Source organism: Castor canadensis, chromosome 10, assembly GCF_047511655.1.
Source record: "Castor canadensis chromosome 10, mCasCan1.hap1v2, whole genome shotgun sequence".
Taxonomy (NCBI): Eukaryota; Metazoa; Chordata; class Mammalia; order Rodentia; family Castoridae; genus Castor; species Castor canadensis.
In genome coordinates, this window is record NC_133395.1 from 107620298 (window position 1) to 107637128 (window position 16831).

Here is a 16831-nt window from a genome sequence, read left to right on the forward strand (position 1 = left end):
ACAGGGAACTCATTTAGCTAACACACATCCTTCGATGACATAATAAAGGATCAAGTCAGGCCATGTGCTCATTGAGAGTTTTCTGGTGCTATGATACAATGCTGCTTTAGTTACACAGTGACATTTTAATGATTCTCAAATGCTCACCTTAAAGTTTTAAAAATACCATATATTAAGGTGTGTCTTTCCTGAAAGACATGCCATCAATTCATGAGTTTCAAGGTGTTTTCTTCATTAAGTTAAGGTTATAAAATGAGAAAGAAACATACATTTCCTTTTGGAATCATTTTACAATAAGCTAACTTATAATAGCTACTTTGCCCTTGGAAAATGCTATATCCTTTTGTGAGACACACGTAATAAGATGGCAAAGGGGAGAAAAGACTGTCTTTGAGTGTTCCATATCTATTAGATACAATACTTAATTTTATATGAAAGAATCATTTGAAGAACCAAGACTTGAAACAAACTTCTACTGTGAGGTGGGGTAAGGTACAGCATCCATACTCATTTGCAACATTTCATTCTAACAACCACTAAACTAGGGTTCTTAACATCATACCTAAAATAAAACTTTACACTTCTGATTTTGAGATGCAACACTTTTGATGAAACTGAAGTACTTCTAAATCACATCATTTCAACTTCATTTATGCTAACAATTAACTTTTTGCCTAATAAAATGAGGTGGCATGAATCCTTATATTGTGATCAATTGTTTTCTTGTTCTCACCTAGTAACATAGGAATATGAACTTCTGGTTTCTGTCAAATGAGTCATTGTGACAAAGACAAGACTGTAAATGCATGTGTGCTTCTATGATTTCAGAATATGCATCAAATACTGACTGGTAATAGTTATGAATATTTATCAGTTTCAGTTATTAAAAAGGCAATTTTTCCTTCCCAAGACTTTGAGTAAACAATTTCAAAATGTTACTCCATCTGTCAATGTTTTCTGAAAACAGTACAAACCTTCTTTTTTATCTTCTTGAGTAATCTTCACTTTTGTATCTGTTATATCTTTGAATGAGGCCAGAAAAAGTACCACATCTCCTTTCTCATTCTTTATAGGAACAATATCCAAGAGGCACCAAAATGGAGACCCTGCAACAGTAATAAAAACACAAATCAACCACTGCCTCCCATTTTTTTATACAGAAACCCAATTATTAATAAAAATAAAGCCCTTGTTGTTTTTCTTCTATCACACAATTCTACCTAACTCAAAAATGTATTTTCAGACTCACTAAATAACTAACCTATATGCATGTGTTTTCATTCCCAAATGAAATAATTTCTTAAAAATAGGGAATGATTTTGAACCAAAACATTGGTCTGTGCTGAGACATTTTTGCTTTCATCATTCAAATTATATTTCTTCTTTGAGCTTACTGGTATTGAAGTACTGCACTTTCTGAGAGATGGCCCCTGAGGGCCAAGCACAATGGAGGTTCCTAAATGAAGCCCTCTGTTTGATATGACTTTGTTAGAGTTTTAGTTAGTCAATTTAAAAATGAATCATCACCCATTAGAATGGCTAAAATAAAAAAGATGGGAAGTACTAAATTTGAAAGAGGATATACAGTCATTTGAACTCTCATACATGGCTGGCTGGTTTCAAACTGATACATCTAAAAATTGCTTGGCAGTCTGAAGATTTATTTTCACAATATAACATTAGACACATTACTCACAACCAGTGGATATCTAATGTTGAGCCAAAGTAGTCAAACACAAATGAGCAGAATGAAATATGAATTCATTTACATTAGGTACAAAAACAGGCAAAGCTTTCTATGGTGTGAAAAGTCAGAATAGTCATCTATGCAGGTAGAGGATATAATGATATGTATTGAAAGCTGTTGAATAATGGGGGTTGGCCCATTATCCAAACTGGCCAAAATAAAGTATACTCACAGCAAGGATACTTCGAGAATCCCATTTGAATATTAACCTTGGAATTAAAAATGAAAGACACGACTATAAAATAGGTAGAGTTTTTGTGGGGGGCGTGTTTGTGGGGGAAGAGGGTGAACGGAGGAGATGAAAGTATGAGAATATGGTTGATGGACTCCATGTAAATATATGAAATAGAATGATGAAACCAATTGCAATTGCTTTAAGTGAGGTGGGGGGGATTTGTAGGGGGAGAAATGGTAGGGGTGATCTAACCAATGTAAAATGTTACATGTAAAATGCTATTTGGAATTGTCACAATAATCCCCCTTGTACAACAAATATATCCTAATAAAAATGAGGAAAAACATACATAAAAAATTTTAAAGTCAGATTAGTGATTGCCATTAAAGAAAAAAATGAAAGAAACACACACAGGGCAAGTTCTGAGAAGTTTCATTTCATGGTCTTTATGTTATTTATATAAGACTATTCAGTTACTTTAAAAATATATTTTACATGTTTATTGCAGTGCTATTCATAATAGCCAAGCTTTGGTAATAACCTAGATGCCCCACACTAATGAAAGAATGAAGAAAATGTGGTATATACCCAAAGTGGAGTTTTATTCAGTCATGAAGAATGAAATTATGTTGCTTGCAGTTAAATGTATGGACCTGGAGAACATCATGTTAAACAAAGTGAACCAGGCTAAAAAAGCCAAGATTGCATGTTTTCTCTTGTATGTGGAAGCTAGACCTATAAGTTATGTATATATATATATATATATATATATATATATGCACATATATGATCATATATATGTGTGTATATGTATACATGTGTACATATATATGTGTATATATATATGCATGTATAGAGAGGGAACAAGACTATATTAGTGGGTCTGTCTGAAGAGAAAATGGGATGTGGGCAAGAGAGAGATAATGCTAAGAGAATGGAAAATATTGAAACAACTCATGTATATATGAATATAATGGAATGCACCATAAGATAATGAATATTAGAGGAGCATGGTGATGGAGGCCTTAATTTGATAAAAGCATGATATATACATACAGGCCTGAAGTACAGAGGTGTAACCCCCTTGGACTATCAATATACACTTTAAAAAATAAAAGAAGGACAGAAGGGTAAAATAGATCTTTACATGGGTAAGTACTAGTGGGAGGGCTAGGCATAATGAACGGGTGAGTGAGTGTGAGTACGAAGGATGTATTTTGTATTCATGTATGAAAATAAAAAAATGAAACCTGCTGAAACTGCTCTGTAGAGGAGGTAAATCTAGGATTTTTGTAAGCACATATGTAAATATTATAATGTATTGCCCTATACAACTACGTTACTCTAATAAAAGAAGAAAAAATATTTTAAAAAATATTCTAAAAAAGAAATTAGTAAGAATTTGTTTTCAAATCACTGCCTGGTCATAATTAAAATGTTCAATACTTCTTTAAAAGCAATATTTTTTAGAATTTTATTTTATTAACTTATATATAATGCATAAATTTCCCTCACAATACATAAACACATTTATACTTATATATGTAAAATATGTACATTTTGGGCATTGGGAAACACTTTAATACTTTGACTAATGGGTACAATAGGAAAAAATTACATGATTATTACTTGGGAAATAGGCTTTACTATAACACAGAGTAGATGAAGCCATTTTAAGTTAATATTTTCAAATAAAAATGTTTGAAAATATATTGTATATTAAAAAAGATCATATTTTTAAGAAACAAGAATCAAATTCTCTTTTTTGAGCAAAAGAGCCATGAGGAATATGGTATCCAAAGGTCTTGCCTGAAGGTGATATTCTTAAATATTTTTATCTATTAAAAATATGTAGTTTTAAAATACTAAAATTTACTAAAAGGCATTCTGGACAATAACATTTGAAAATTATTTATTAACTAAAAATAATCTACTCATATTTCCTTTTTGTGATGGGGAAATAATTCAATAATGTGAATTTCTTTTTAAATTATATATAGACATATACATTTTATTAGCATATATTGATTGTATAAAAGGGTTTGATTGTGATATATTCATATAGTGTACTTTGGTCATACTCACCCCGTTACTCTTCTTATCCCCCTTCTTTTGTTGTAGTTTTTAATGGGTTTCATCATTCTATTTTTGTGCATCTATATAATGTGCTTTGATCATATTCACCCCCATTTCCATCTTATTTGTGAATTGATTTCAAAGTCAGGGTATAAAACAAAACAACAAAGTCAAAAATATCTTTGATATTTTGACTTCCTTTGTATATGCTGAATTAGATATCACAACTTCCAACAAAGATGACATTCATCTAGCTTTGGGATCTACCATTTTTTTCTTTAGTCAAACACCACATGAAGCAGTTGATTTATAGTTAGAGACCATTTGATATAAAAATCATATTTATTGAAGTTTCTATTGCATTTTTGAAAAGTGTGAGTGGCTTTATCTGCAATAAGTGTTTATGATATGCTGCTATCATAAAGCAGTCATAGAATACCCTGACTATTATAAAATATGTAGAAAATGTAATAAAGTATGCCTGCTCCCTCATATCCTCCTGAAAGTTTCAGAGTCATTGTTTCTCCTTCCTCTTTTGATTCAGATCTGTGTTTTCCCCTTTTAGTGATCTGCCCCAGAGATCTCACATCATGCCCCACCAACAGGCTCCAGGAAACCTGAAATCTAACCATGACTCTAACACTAGCCATGTGACCATGGGTGGTTCCCTCCATTGCAATAGTCTTCTATCCACATGTAGTAGTGTAGCTAGTAACCCAAAAACCATTAAGATGACAAATCAGTTCTACTATCTAATGGAGAAACTTCATAAATGAACTGTATCCCTGGTCACTGTTCTCTCTCCATCATCCCAGAGTGGATCTTATTTCAAATTTTAACTATGGTTACCATTTCAAGATGGAATACTTTTTCTCTAATGCTATCATTTTTGTCAAAAACAAAAAAAGCCACGAGGTAACACAAACAATAGTGGGGATGCAGGGAATGGTATAAATCTGATATTTGCTTGATATTTTAACATATCTCAGTCTATTACCTCACAAGAATGTCACCAAATCATAACAAAGGCTATTATTTTTCCTGAAAGTCTATTTTGTCTATGCACTCAGGCAAGCATCATTATTGTCTCTGCAGAGCTTTTCCCAGGTGTACCAATGTACTTTGCAAAGAAGGAAAAACATGAAATGAGTGAAAGCCAAGGACATTGCTAGCAACCTGGGAGAAGTCTCTAACCAGCAGTTTATGCACAGCTTTCATTTCATTATGTTCTAGGAGAGTTGAAAGTTTACTTGGAAACTTGCTCTTTAAATTATAAGATGTCATCTTTGACATTTTGTAAATTCAGTATGACTTTGATAATATAGGTCTCTCTAAATTTGAGTTTTATAAGGATTTGGCACAAACAGAAATGATGGCTACATTTTCAGTGCCTATGTGACAAAAAATGTATTGTTTGACAATCAATTCAGGTTGTAATATACCTGTGCATGGAAGCAATGCTAGGAATCTTTCTATATAGCTATCCTTATCTCGACTAGCAAAAACACTGTATCTTTCTTATTATTGCTTATGTCTTCTCTTCAACAAAACTGGAGAAGAGGGCAGAACACGTTCTGCCTGGAAGAGAGAGGGTTCAGGGGGGAAAGGAGGGGGGTGGGGGTAGGGGAAGAAATGGCCCAAACAATGTATGCACATATGAGTAAATGAATAAATTAAAAAAGCTTTATTTTTTATTTTTAATGGCAAATATGTGTAACCTTTGCTTTGCAATTATGACAGTATAAGGAGCATATAAGCTTATTTCTACCTTCCTTTCTCTCTTTCTTCCTCCCTTCCTTCCTCCCTTTGTTCCATCCTTTGTTCCTTTGTTCCTTCATTTGTTCCTTCCTTCCTTCCTTCCTGTCGTCCTTTCCTTCCTGCCTTCATGTCTTCAAGACTATTCCCCAGGGTGTGTCTTCTCCTGTCTTACCTGTGTGCCCAATGATGATCAACTTCTTTCAGTCGAGAGCAATTCAAGGGAATAAGTCTAATAATTCACTCTAAGAAGTCTCTTGTAGAGTTCGGGTGGAATTTAGCAAGGTCCCTCAGCCTTGAATTCAGAGATGTGAATGATCCTTAAGAGCAGGGTTAAAGGCACAAATCTTGTGTCAATTTTAAATCCTTCTGTATATAGCAACAGTAATTACTATGTGGGTTGGAAAGTGCTGAAACAAATGAGGCTGTGCCAGGATTTACATTAATAACACCTTTAATTTCCAAGGATAAATACAATTGATGGAAAAAAACAGGGTTTATACCTTACATGGTAAAATGTACTTTTAGAATCAAATAAGAAATTACACAGGAACTTAGATGTAGTGGAATGTTCAATGAATCCATTTTGGAACTTTCTTTTCCTGACTGGGAAACAAGGGAACAGGAGACCTTGACTTACTAATGTTTATACTTGCAATAGGACTCCATGTTTTCTAGGTAACCCCAAAAGATTATATTTGGTATATTTGGCAGAAAGCAGAAACTAATGATAAGCTTTCCAATATGAGTCTTTGGTTTAATTACTTAATACTGCAATTCCAGCTATTCAAGAGGCAGAGATGAGAGGACTGTGGTTCAAGGTCAGCTTGGGCAAAAGTTTGTGAGACCTACGTCAAAAAACAAGCCAGGCATCCATGGTGGTACATGTCTGCAATTCAGGCTATGAGGGAACAGAGGTAAAAGGGTCACAGTCCAAGACTGGCTTGGGCAAAACAAATAAAAGCACAAGACCCTGTCTGAAAAATAAGCTAAGGGGCTGGAGGTATAGCTCAAGTGGTAGGACACAAAGGCAAGGCCATAAGTTCAAACCAAGTACATCAAAAAAAGGGAAGGAGGGAAGGAAGGAGGAAGGGAGGGAGGGGGAAAGACAGAGAGAGAGGAGAAAGAAAGTTGAATATAGAAAGAAAGGTAGAGCTATAAAGGAAGTTGAGCTGAGTGGTCCTTTCTCTCTAATGACTGTGCTGTCATTATGGAAATAGTTTTGTTGCTCAATGTAATACAATAGCTCAAAGTATTTCTTATATTAAGTAGGAGCTGAAATGGATTTATAATGATAAATGTGTAACCTTTATTTTTGAATTTATGACAACAACAAATATAATATCTGAGCATTAGCATCATTGGCATCATGTGACCTAAGCATTTTCTGGTACTTCTCATATTTCACATAAAGTGTAATAAGTTCCATTCTCTATAACTACTGTCTTAGTGCTACTTACTCAATGATGTATGAGAGGTTGGCCAATTTTAGAAATTAGTGCAGGGCATATATGTTGGAGTAGAAGTGGGAAAAAAGCTTCAGGTATGTAAACAAAGCTTCTGCCAATAGTGGTGACAGGACACTGAGGACACTGGTATCTATTAACACAGCAGGGCAGTGATAGGGGTCCCAACCAAGGGCAGCACAGATCTTGATCACATTTCCTACCACCTTGTTCTGTTCATTAGCACCACTCACTCATTCATTAAAAGTTTTTTTCCCTGATTCTGGTTTCCCTCTCATGTTTTTTGCAATAAGCTTTGAAAACATAAGGTCCTGATTTAAAACACCCAATGGCTTTCACTGCTTGTGCAAATCATTAGCATAGCATTCCAAATTCTCTCCATTATGGAAGGTCTGTTTTCAAGGGAATGCAATAAGCAAACAAGAGTAGGATAGACAGTGTGAAGAGATGAACTAAAGTAAGTATCATATGTAAAATGTGCGGAGGGTTTCTTGAACTATACAGAGCTCCATGGAAGACAGCCTCTCTTGCTTTTCTTTGTTATTGACTGTACTATGGAATGAAAGTAATGGTTCTTTGGTGAAAAATCAGGTAAGGCTTCATCTTCTACAGTGAACACCTCTAGAGGAACTATCTCTAGTGCAGTCTCTATAGGTTGTAAGTCTTTTCTCAGTTCCCATTGAGTTTTCTGTGAGTGGACACTCACCTTTCAAATGCTCTAGGATATGAGCAAACCAAAGCAAATGGGATCCCTGGCACTTGTGTAGCAACTGAGGACAGAGTGGCCTAGACAGGAGCTGACTGAACTGGAACTAAGCCAGATAGAGACCTCCCAGAAGTGGGCAGTGACTAAGGACAGCATTCCTTTCAATGTTTTATGTAAAATGAGGAGGCTTATGAAGCAGCATGTTTTAAAATTCTTTCTGTGTTCAAAAAAGGGTGCTGGGGTGGAGCTCAATGGTAGAGCACTTGTTGGCATGCATGAGGCTGTATATTTGATCTTCAGCACCAAAAAAAGTACAAAAAAAAAAAAACTGGCAGTATGGCCATAAAATATTGATTGTAGAATTATAGTTAATTTTTATATTTTCTCCTCACAAGGAGGGAGGGAGGGAAGGAGGGAAAGGAAGGAGGGAGGAATGGATAAATAAATACTTTATTCCTCTTCTAGGAGTATATATGGCCTCATCAGAAATCACTAATAATTAGGAACAAGAGAAACTTGGGATATAGGATCCAAAAATATTCCAAGATATGCTTTATTCAATCATTTGAACTTCTTTGCTCAACAAGTCATTTTTCAAATTATGTATCAGTAGAGCTATAACTTTCATTTAAAAAAATCAAGTTAGTTTAGATAATAAACATAGATAACTTTTGACTACAATTAAAAGGATTTTCTATCTGTGGTTAAAAACATAAATTCAGCTGGAATAGGTTTAGAGAAGGAACCAGAACAATTGAGTATATAGTTCATTGATCGATACAAACGTAGAGGTCATGACACAGCACAAACACAGCAGTCATTTATTAAACATCTACCATGTGCTAAACACTGTACCACCTATCTTACATGTATTGTATATAAAGTTCTAACTGGTCAGTTCTGACAAACATTTTTACCACACTAAACCATACTTTACAGTTGTGGAAATTCATATGTATATTATTTTCTTCAGGTTTACACAGTCAGGAAGTATCAAAGACCAGAATTTACACGCAAGTCCAAGTTTGATTTTCTAATTTTGCTTATTATAACATTCTAGGAATGATTCTATTCTCTATGAACAATATTTTAAGAATTGAGTTTCATTTCCATTTAATTCTCCTTCCTGATACAGGACATAAGGAAACATGCTTTTCTAAATGTCCTACTGTAAGAGAAAATGTGAAGTAAAGCCTTTTAATAATCAACAAATCCCACACTCAACCCAAGAATAAGAGTTGAACCTCTTTTTGAAATAAATTTAGCTACTGTTGTTTAGGTTTGGAAGCCATCTTTCATTAAAATATTCATGGTTTAAATTCTTAGATTTGTTTGCATACCCAATGAGACCACAGAATCAGAAAACCACCATTGATGGTTTCGGTCTCCAGGTAGCTTAGGGAATGTACTTACATAAGCATCAAGATTAAAATTCTAACTGCAGTTCCCTAAGTTAGTCATGCATATAGTGCTATAGTCTGATCTCATTCATGTAGCCGTAGCCTGATTCCATTTCCCACTGTGTTTCTGCTTCTTACTCTTCTAGGAAACTTCAAAAATGGTGCTCTGTATACCATGGTTGCTCTACATAAGACACTGCAGTATTCCCTGAACTCATCTTTTCTAAGACTGGAAATAACAAAGAGAACTGAGTCCCAATCAAGGTCTGGACCAAGGTTCTGCCTTTTTAATGATCCTTTGGGGAAAAGAAGGTGAGATGTGATTGATAATTGCTAGTGAACAAAAAAAATTCCAATTTGGCAGGTTTTGTTGCTCAATTGCTACTTATGAGCTACTTCTCTCCAAGAGAAGGCACTGAAATAATCTTATTCCCTTGATACTTGACTTTAAGAAAACCATTTAAGATTTCATCAAACTAGCAGTTGTTCTATGAGAAAGGACTTTATTTAAATAAGAATTGGGGGATTAAGTTAACCCTTTTTGATTGCACAAGGGTATAGTGTTGAGGAATCTACAGTCTTTCCAGGGCAATGGTAAATGATTGTTGATACCATTAAACAAATGCACTGCCTACATGAATTCAGCATGGTAAAGAGAGGCTGAAATTTCAGGTTACTCTAGGTTAGGACCCAAAAGAAAACATTTGGAGATGACATTGCAAAAAATTGGACATAAAGTTATTCATTCATTTAATAGGTAAGGCACTGCTCCAGGTGTTTTGCTACAGCGGTAAACTGAAAAATAGATCCATGTCTTATGATTCAAAAGAACTTACATTCTCTTTTGTGGAGAGAAACAATAAATTGATATAAGTAAATTATATAGCTTGTTAGACAGTCTTATGGTATCGCAAAAAGATAAGGTGGTAGAGCACTGTAGGAGAAGTGTTGGAGACTGTGAGAAGAGGGTCTAAGACTGAGTAAAAATTCACAAAAATGTTGCTTAATACTGATTTGAATATTAATGAACTATTGGTGTATTAATCCAGGTCCTTTTGGACACAAACCACAAGAAGATTATGATATAGATTTGACATCAAGTTAAGGGAGAGAAGGAAGAAATACTGGATGAAGATGTTCTAGAGCAGTTCCGAGAAGTTTGGCAAGGCACTGGGGAGTTATTTGACAAGACCTGTCTGAGCATCTCTGTGTCACTCATTCATTGGCTGGAAGCAAGCCATAGAAAATTTGTCCTCTGAGCAGATAGAGTGATATGAAAAGCACATTTTCATGATTTCCATGTTAGTATAGTCAATATCTTGTATTTTTGCCAGAGTAGCATCCATGACCCCTTGCTATTGTAACACACCTCCAAATTCCATTAGGAATCAAACCTCCTCTCTGCATGTAGCTTTTGTAGAGTCATTCAACCTGGCATTCTGACTAACCTTCAGTAGAGGAATGGGCAAATCACCCATGCTGGACCAATCAGACTTTCCTCTTCCCAAGATCAACAGTGAAGGTATTAGTTTTATTCAACAACGAAGGAAAAAGCCTGCAACCTCAAATAACACTACTGTTTCTTGCCTTTTTCATTACTTTCTTTGGTTTTATAAGTTATATCAGATATTCTCAATAAATTACTATTTTGCCTACCATAAAAAGAATAATTTATGTTGCTTACAAATAACCTTAACTAAAAGTGATATATTTAGAAAAGGAGTCTCAGGATGTACTAAGAGGAAAACTAAGCCAAGATGACATTGTATGTCGTAGACTCTCTATGTCCTTGCAGAGTATCCTCAGGTAAAATTTGTATACTTACAATACACCTGCATACTGAATATAAAGCTACTTCTGATGGTTAAGAGCTTTGAAAAATTAGGCTTAAGAGCTTTGAAGTATATAAAGTTAAGACTTCAGCTGTATATGCAATTCTTTGATTCTTTAGGCATGACAATAATAAGGCACAACTATAATTTAGTATTAATATTGGCAAGAGTCAGTGGTGGTATTATAATAGACTGTCCTTTGTGTGAAATATTTCATGATTTTTTTAAGTAAATATACCACACATACATTTGGAAAATGGAGAATCTAATATTTCCTTGAATGTTTAATCTAATATTAAGTTGAAAAATGAAAATTAACTTCAGATTCCTAGAGTTAGAACAGATCTGAGAGATAAAGAGATGGAACTCTTTAGAACACAGTGGAAATCCTGAATTATAGTCATTAAAAAACTGTCAAAATGTTAACTACTGGAAGAGTTGAAACAAGGTAGAAAATCATATGACTCAGCATTTCTCCAAGCATTAAAAAAACTAAACAAAGAAAAACAGGAATATTCAATCTAGTTTTGATATCTTAAAGGGAAAAATTATACTTCATATAATATTGATAATACTGATAAGTAAGCTATGATATATAACAAACCCTGCATTGATCAAGACCTTTTTTTTCAGCAATTAGATTCAGAATTAAAATCTATGCTTAAGAGATTGGGCAAATACCATTTAAAAGAGATGGAAAATATATATTATATAAGAAAGCAGAAATGTTTAGATGAGAAATGGAAATAAGGAAATAAGAATTGAAAAGGAATAGTTAAGAACCTCATACAAATCTCCAGTGTATAAATATGTGATGACAGTTTTAGATGGCAATTTAGCACTTTCCAAGAATATACAGACAACAAACATACTGAATATTTCTTCCATTGTGCAAACTCAACTCTCAATGAAGACTCGTGAAGGCTGTGCCAGATTGCCCTGAGTCACAACTTGGCAGGCATGGGAAGAAAAACAGCAAGACATCTTCCACAACTTACTGCTCCTCTCCTAAAATATAGTAGACACCTTACCAGAACTGGAGGCCAAACCTTACTATCCAGGAAAGCATGCTTGTACCAATCATTGAGGTGAAGTTTCAGCTCTGATAGCTTATCTTTGCATTACTTATCAGACACCTGCCCCAAGATAGACATCATTTTGTGAACAATAAATTTATGCATAACCATTTCTCACTATCTCTTATATAATTATAGGCACTTTCCTCTAACAGAAATAAAAGTACATTGTCAGCCTAAATGTATACTTAACAAATGAAAACTAGGAATCCTCTTAAACTGTGAGGACGCTATTTGTATATTCCACCTAACAGATTTGGTTATTCATCTTCAGAGGTTGGTAAACATATTCTATAAAGAGCCAGGCGATAAAGTTCATCTGATCTCTGTCTCAAATATTCAACTCTGCCATTGTACTGCTAAAACAGTGACAGATAATATGGAAGCAACTGAGCTTCCATATCTGTTTTCCAGCAAATATCATTTACAAAACTTGGCACCCTGTCTCAGGTTGCCAACTCCTGATGGAGAAGCCTATCAGTTACTGTACACAAGGGATTAATTTTACTTATTTCTTTTTTTTGGTGCTGGGACTCAAATCCAGAGCCTTGTGCATGCTAGGAAGCACTCTACCACTGAGCTACATCCCAGCCCCATACAGAGTTAATTCTTGATTCTTGGGAGTTTTGACCAGACTCTCTACTACTACCAAAGTATTTAAGAACCACAAGAACCAGATAGCATTTCTTTACATAGAATAATGCCTTGTAAAAGAATATTATCCAATAAGACAGCTCTATTTTCTTAAATAAAGGCTAGTTTTGATTATGAGAATGTACTTTACTGTCTTTCACCTGAAAAATAGGCTTAGCCAGCAGTGAATGCTTTTACTTCCAAACCCATGAATAGATGGGAGCAATGGAAGTGAGCAGAGGCTCTGAAAGCTGCACCACAGAGCAAGATGCATGTAAATCAGGAGGCTAAAGGAGAGAAGTAGAGATAGTAGTCAAAGAATATATACAGAGGTCAAATCAACTAGACATTCAAATATGTGAGAAACTTCCACTGTGGTAATCTTTTACACACATGGATAAGAGCAGGTAATATCTAAGTCATTATAGACATTATACACTCAATGAAACAACCTTAAGTACTCAGAGATTGTTTTTAACTTTGAAACACATTCTAAGTCTAACATTTTCCCTTTTAATGCTAGCTTTTCTTAGTAGCATTGTTAACAAGATTTTTTTTTTTTGCTGTTTCAGTTGTAGTGCATTTTTGAAACTGCTTTTTTAAAGGAGTGGAACATGATGTTTCAGAAGATAATTTAGTGAACACCAAAATGGGGAATTCTGGGAAAGTAAATATTTCAAGAGAAAGACTTTCCTTATCATAGAGAAATCAGCTCTCCAGAGATAACTTGGTTATATTGCGAATTGGTAAAGATATTCCAAGTCATAAGACATTTTTCTCACCTGAAGTCATTTTTAACAATGGTGGTTCTTAGGATCTATCAACAGTGTCTGTGAACATGTTAAACAAACAAAAACAAACACATACGAAAACCAAAAGCCCAAACATTCAAACTCACACAAAGTCGGGTTAAGTGGTTTCTGCCACACAGGCATATTTTAATGTCATTTTTGATGCTTCTTTCTTCAACTTTCAAATCAAAAAGGATCAAGACCTGTCCATTCTAGGCACTCAACCTCACACCTGTTTAAAATCCATTCAGTCTTCACTTTTTACTGGCTGAGTCTTAGACTGAGCCAGGGTGTCTCAAGCCTTAGTGTGCATTGAATCAATCACCTACAGGGCTTATGAAAACAGATTGCTGGGCCCCAACCCTAGATTTGGTTTCTAAAATCTGGTAGCAACAGACAAATTTCATTTCTCATTGGCCCAGATCATGCAGACAGTGCTCTTTGGAGCTCACATTCCAACTAGCACTGCTCTGAGTGACTATCATCAAGAATGTAGATCACCTGCTTCATATGATAGCAAAAATTGTCTTTGTAAAATGAAGTATTCGGCCTAGGAATTCCCTGCTTAAAACAATTTCAATCATTTAGTTAACTCTTGATTACCTGAGCATACAATGATATCAAACCTCTTGCAGTCGGCTCTATCTGCCTGGACTACCTTAGCCTTCTCTCCCTTACTCAAATAAGACAATCTCCCCCAGGACATTTGCATATGATTTTCTTGGCCTAGAAGCCTCTCATTATTTTTACTTAGTCAATTTCTGCCTATCCTTCTTAAATTCAACTCAAATATCATTTTCATAATGAAACTTTCCTTACACCCCATATCTGATCAGATCCTTCTGATAATCCTTCCCATAGCATCTTGCAACTTGCCTTCAAATTACCCAGCAGGTTTGAATGATTATATGAGCAGTCCTTCTCTGTCAGTGAACTGGAAGGAGCAAGGACTGTCTTCCTTTTTCTTGAGCTCTCTTCTCTGCAAAGAAGACTGCCTGGGCAAGACATAACAGGTACTCTGAATTTGTGTTCAAAGAATGAAATTAATTATTGTAAGATAAATTCTTTGAAATAATAATGCTATTGGTTGCTAGCGTGATAGCTAATGTTTACCAGGATGTATTGTGTGTCAGATCTTATACAAAGCACTTTACAAACGATATTTCATTTAAGTATTTGCATCAGATGCTACTACTGTTATTGTCCTCCTTATGGAAGAGAAAAGAAGGCTCAGGAAGTTAGACTGCCCCAAAGAACATAGTTTATTAAGTAATGAATGCATTTTTTCTCTTTTTTTTTCTGGTAGATAGAAATCTAGACTGCAAATCACTATAATAAACATTTATATGATTCCACTCTAGCACACTGGAATCAGCAAAAAAGCATTTGGTTTTTTTTATAATAAGAGGATTTTTACTACATTTTTTGTTCTCAAATATGCATCCAAAATGTGAATTCATCTGAACATCCTGCCAACTTGCTAAAGGCCAACAACTGAACTAATTCTTAGAGAGCTCTTTCAGCCTTGAAAGATAGTCATATGTCAAAGCTTCTAGGTAGAGCAAAAATACGTCTTTCACATTCAGAGTGGCCCCTTGTCCATTGTCTCCAACAAAAAGCACAGGTATTTCTGAGCTGTGTGCAAATAGATGGCACTGTCTACACTCTCTGGTGGTTGCTCTCTAGCTATATTCACCTTTCTTTTACATGCCACTGTGCCCTAGGGAGAAGCTCATCTCTCTTGGCTGCATTACCTATTTGCCTCCTTTATGCCAGTATTGGCCCAGCCTCCTAGAGACAGCTGTGACAGACAGGACTAGGGCACAGCAAAAGAATGCCAATGAATAATCCCCAGATCTCAATTCCATATTCCTGAATTAAGATGCCTTAGGCAAACCTAGCCAAGCAAATGCTGGTCAACCCATGAAAGAACTCCAGAATGCTACTCCCTCTGTGTTGAGAATTGAAAAGTGGTCCGAAGTAGAAAAGAAGAAAATATCCTAGCAATGGAACCCATGTCCTCAAATAAAAGGGGCATAAAAGAAGTCTAAGAAAAGTTGAAAGGGAAGGCAACCACAAAGTTGGGAGAGGATTGAATCTAATCTTGATGGTTTTATTGGCTAGTGTCAGAGTAAGGTTACAAGGTGGGAAGTGGTAATCCTGTCTGGGTGTGGGCATTAAGTACAAAGGTGTAAGGCAAGTTAAAACATGGAACACTAAAAGAAAACTATAAAATCATTGGTCAGGCTGAAGTAGGGGGCGTGTTGAAGTGGGAATGACAATGAATGAAGGGAGGAGGAAAGGTAAAGAAAGGAAAGGTGAGTTAAAGAGATTAAGCACAGACTTGGAAGGCTCATAGGCAGCTCATTTCCATACTTAAGAGTGTTCTTTTATCCTGAAAGGCAGAAGGACCCACTGATGATTGCCACAGGAGCAGACTGGCACAATCAGATTGACGCTAGTGGAAGACAGCTTTGGAGGCAGCAAGAAAAAAGGATTTGAGGGAGGCAGAAATGGAAATTGGTTGACAAGTTAAGATAAATTGCTGCAACTCAGGCCCCAGATTATGAGCTTCTGAACTAACATAGAGGCAGAAATGGTGAGTTCTATTGCCAGTGATTGTATAAATTTGACAGACGTCACAGAGCTCAGAACTGAGACAAAGGCACTGCTATTATAGAATTTGTAGTTTTGTAAGTATTCTTTAAGCATGCCTAAAGTGATGTAATTTTTTGGTGTGTTAAATTTTGTTTTTCTTTTCCTCGCAGCATATGCAAAGTCACTTGACTAATACATCACAGAATTCACAGAATTCTGATAGGATTTCTTTGAAGAGGACAGATATTCATAGCATTCTAGTGAGGTAAGACAAACTGGAACCAACATATAGACCAGGGGTCAGAGTTATCCAAAGCCCAGACTCTGGATTCCCAGCATCTAAAGGTGAATTTCTGAGAGCCTGGCACTTTGGAAGTAGATAAGTTTTCTGGTGTGGGGGAGACATGTCAAGGGAGGAAAGAATATTCATTAAACGAATATTATGTCCTAAGCCGTCATCATGGGCATATGATCTGTGCACTGACCATGGCCAGAAGAGCCCCATGTTTTCATTTAATGTTTTGCTGTTGCTTGCTTAAAATTCTTAGCAATCTTTCAACAAAAGTATCTTCATAT

At 35.4% G+C, this 16831-nt stretch overlaps 1 protein-coding gene across 2 annotated transcripts in view; it reads right to left on the reverse strand.

Moving 5' to 3' along the window:
- The window catches only part of Kcnh8 (potassium voltage-gated channel subfamily H member 8), a 362401-nt gene that overhangs the window by 224826 nt on the left and 120744 nt on the right, over nt 1–16831 (reverse strand). The window contains exons 1-2 of one of the 2 annotated variants that reach the window (XM_074043837.1): nt 1920–1951; nt 975–1106 (exon numbers count right to left, since the gene is read on the reverse strand). In XM_074043837.1, coding sequence (XP_073899938.1) covers nt 975–1106; nt 1920–1944 — 157 coding nt within the window. In that variant the 5' untranslated portion in view covers nt 1945–1951. Of the gene's footprint in view, nt 1–974; nt 1107–1919; nt 1952–16831 lie in introns of those variants that run through there. The other variant, XM_074043836.1, reaches the window with a different exon arrangement.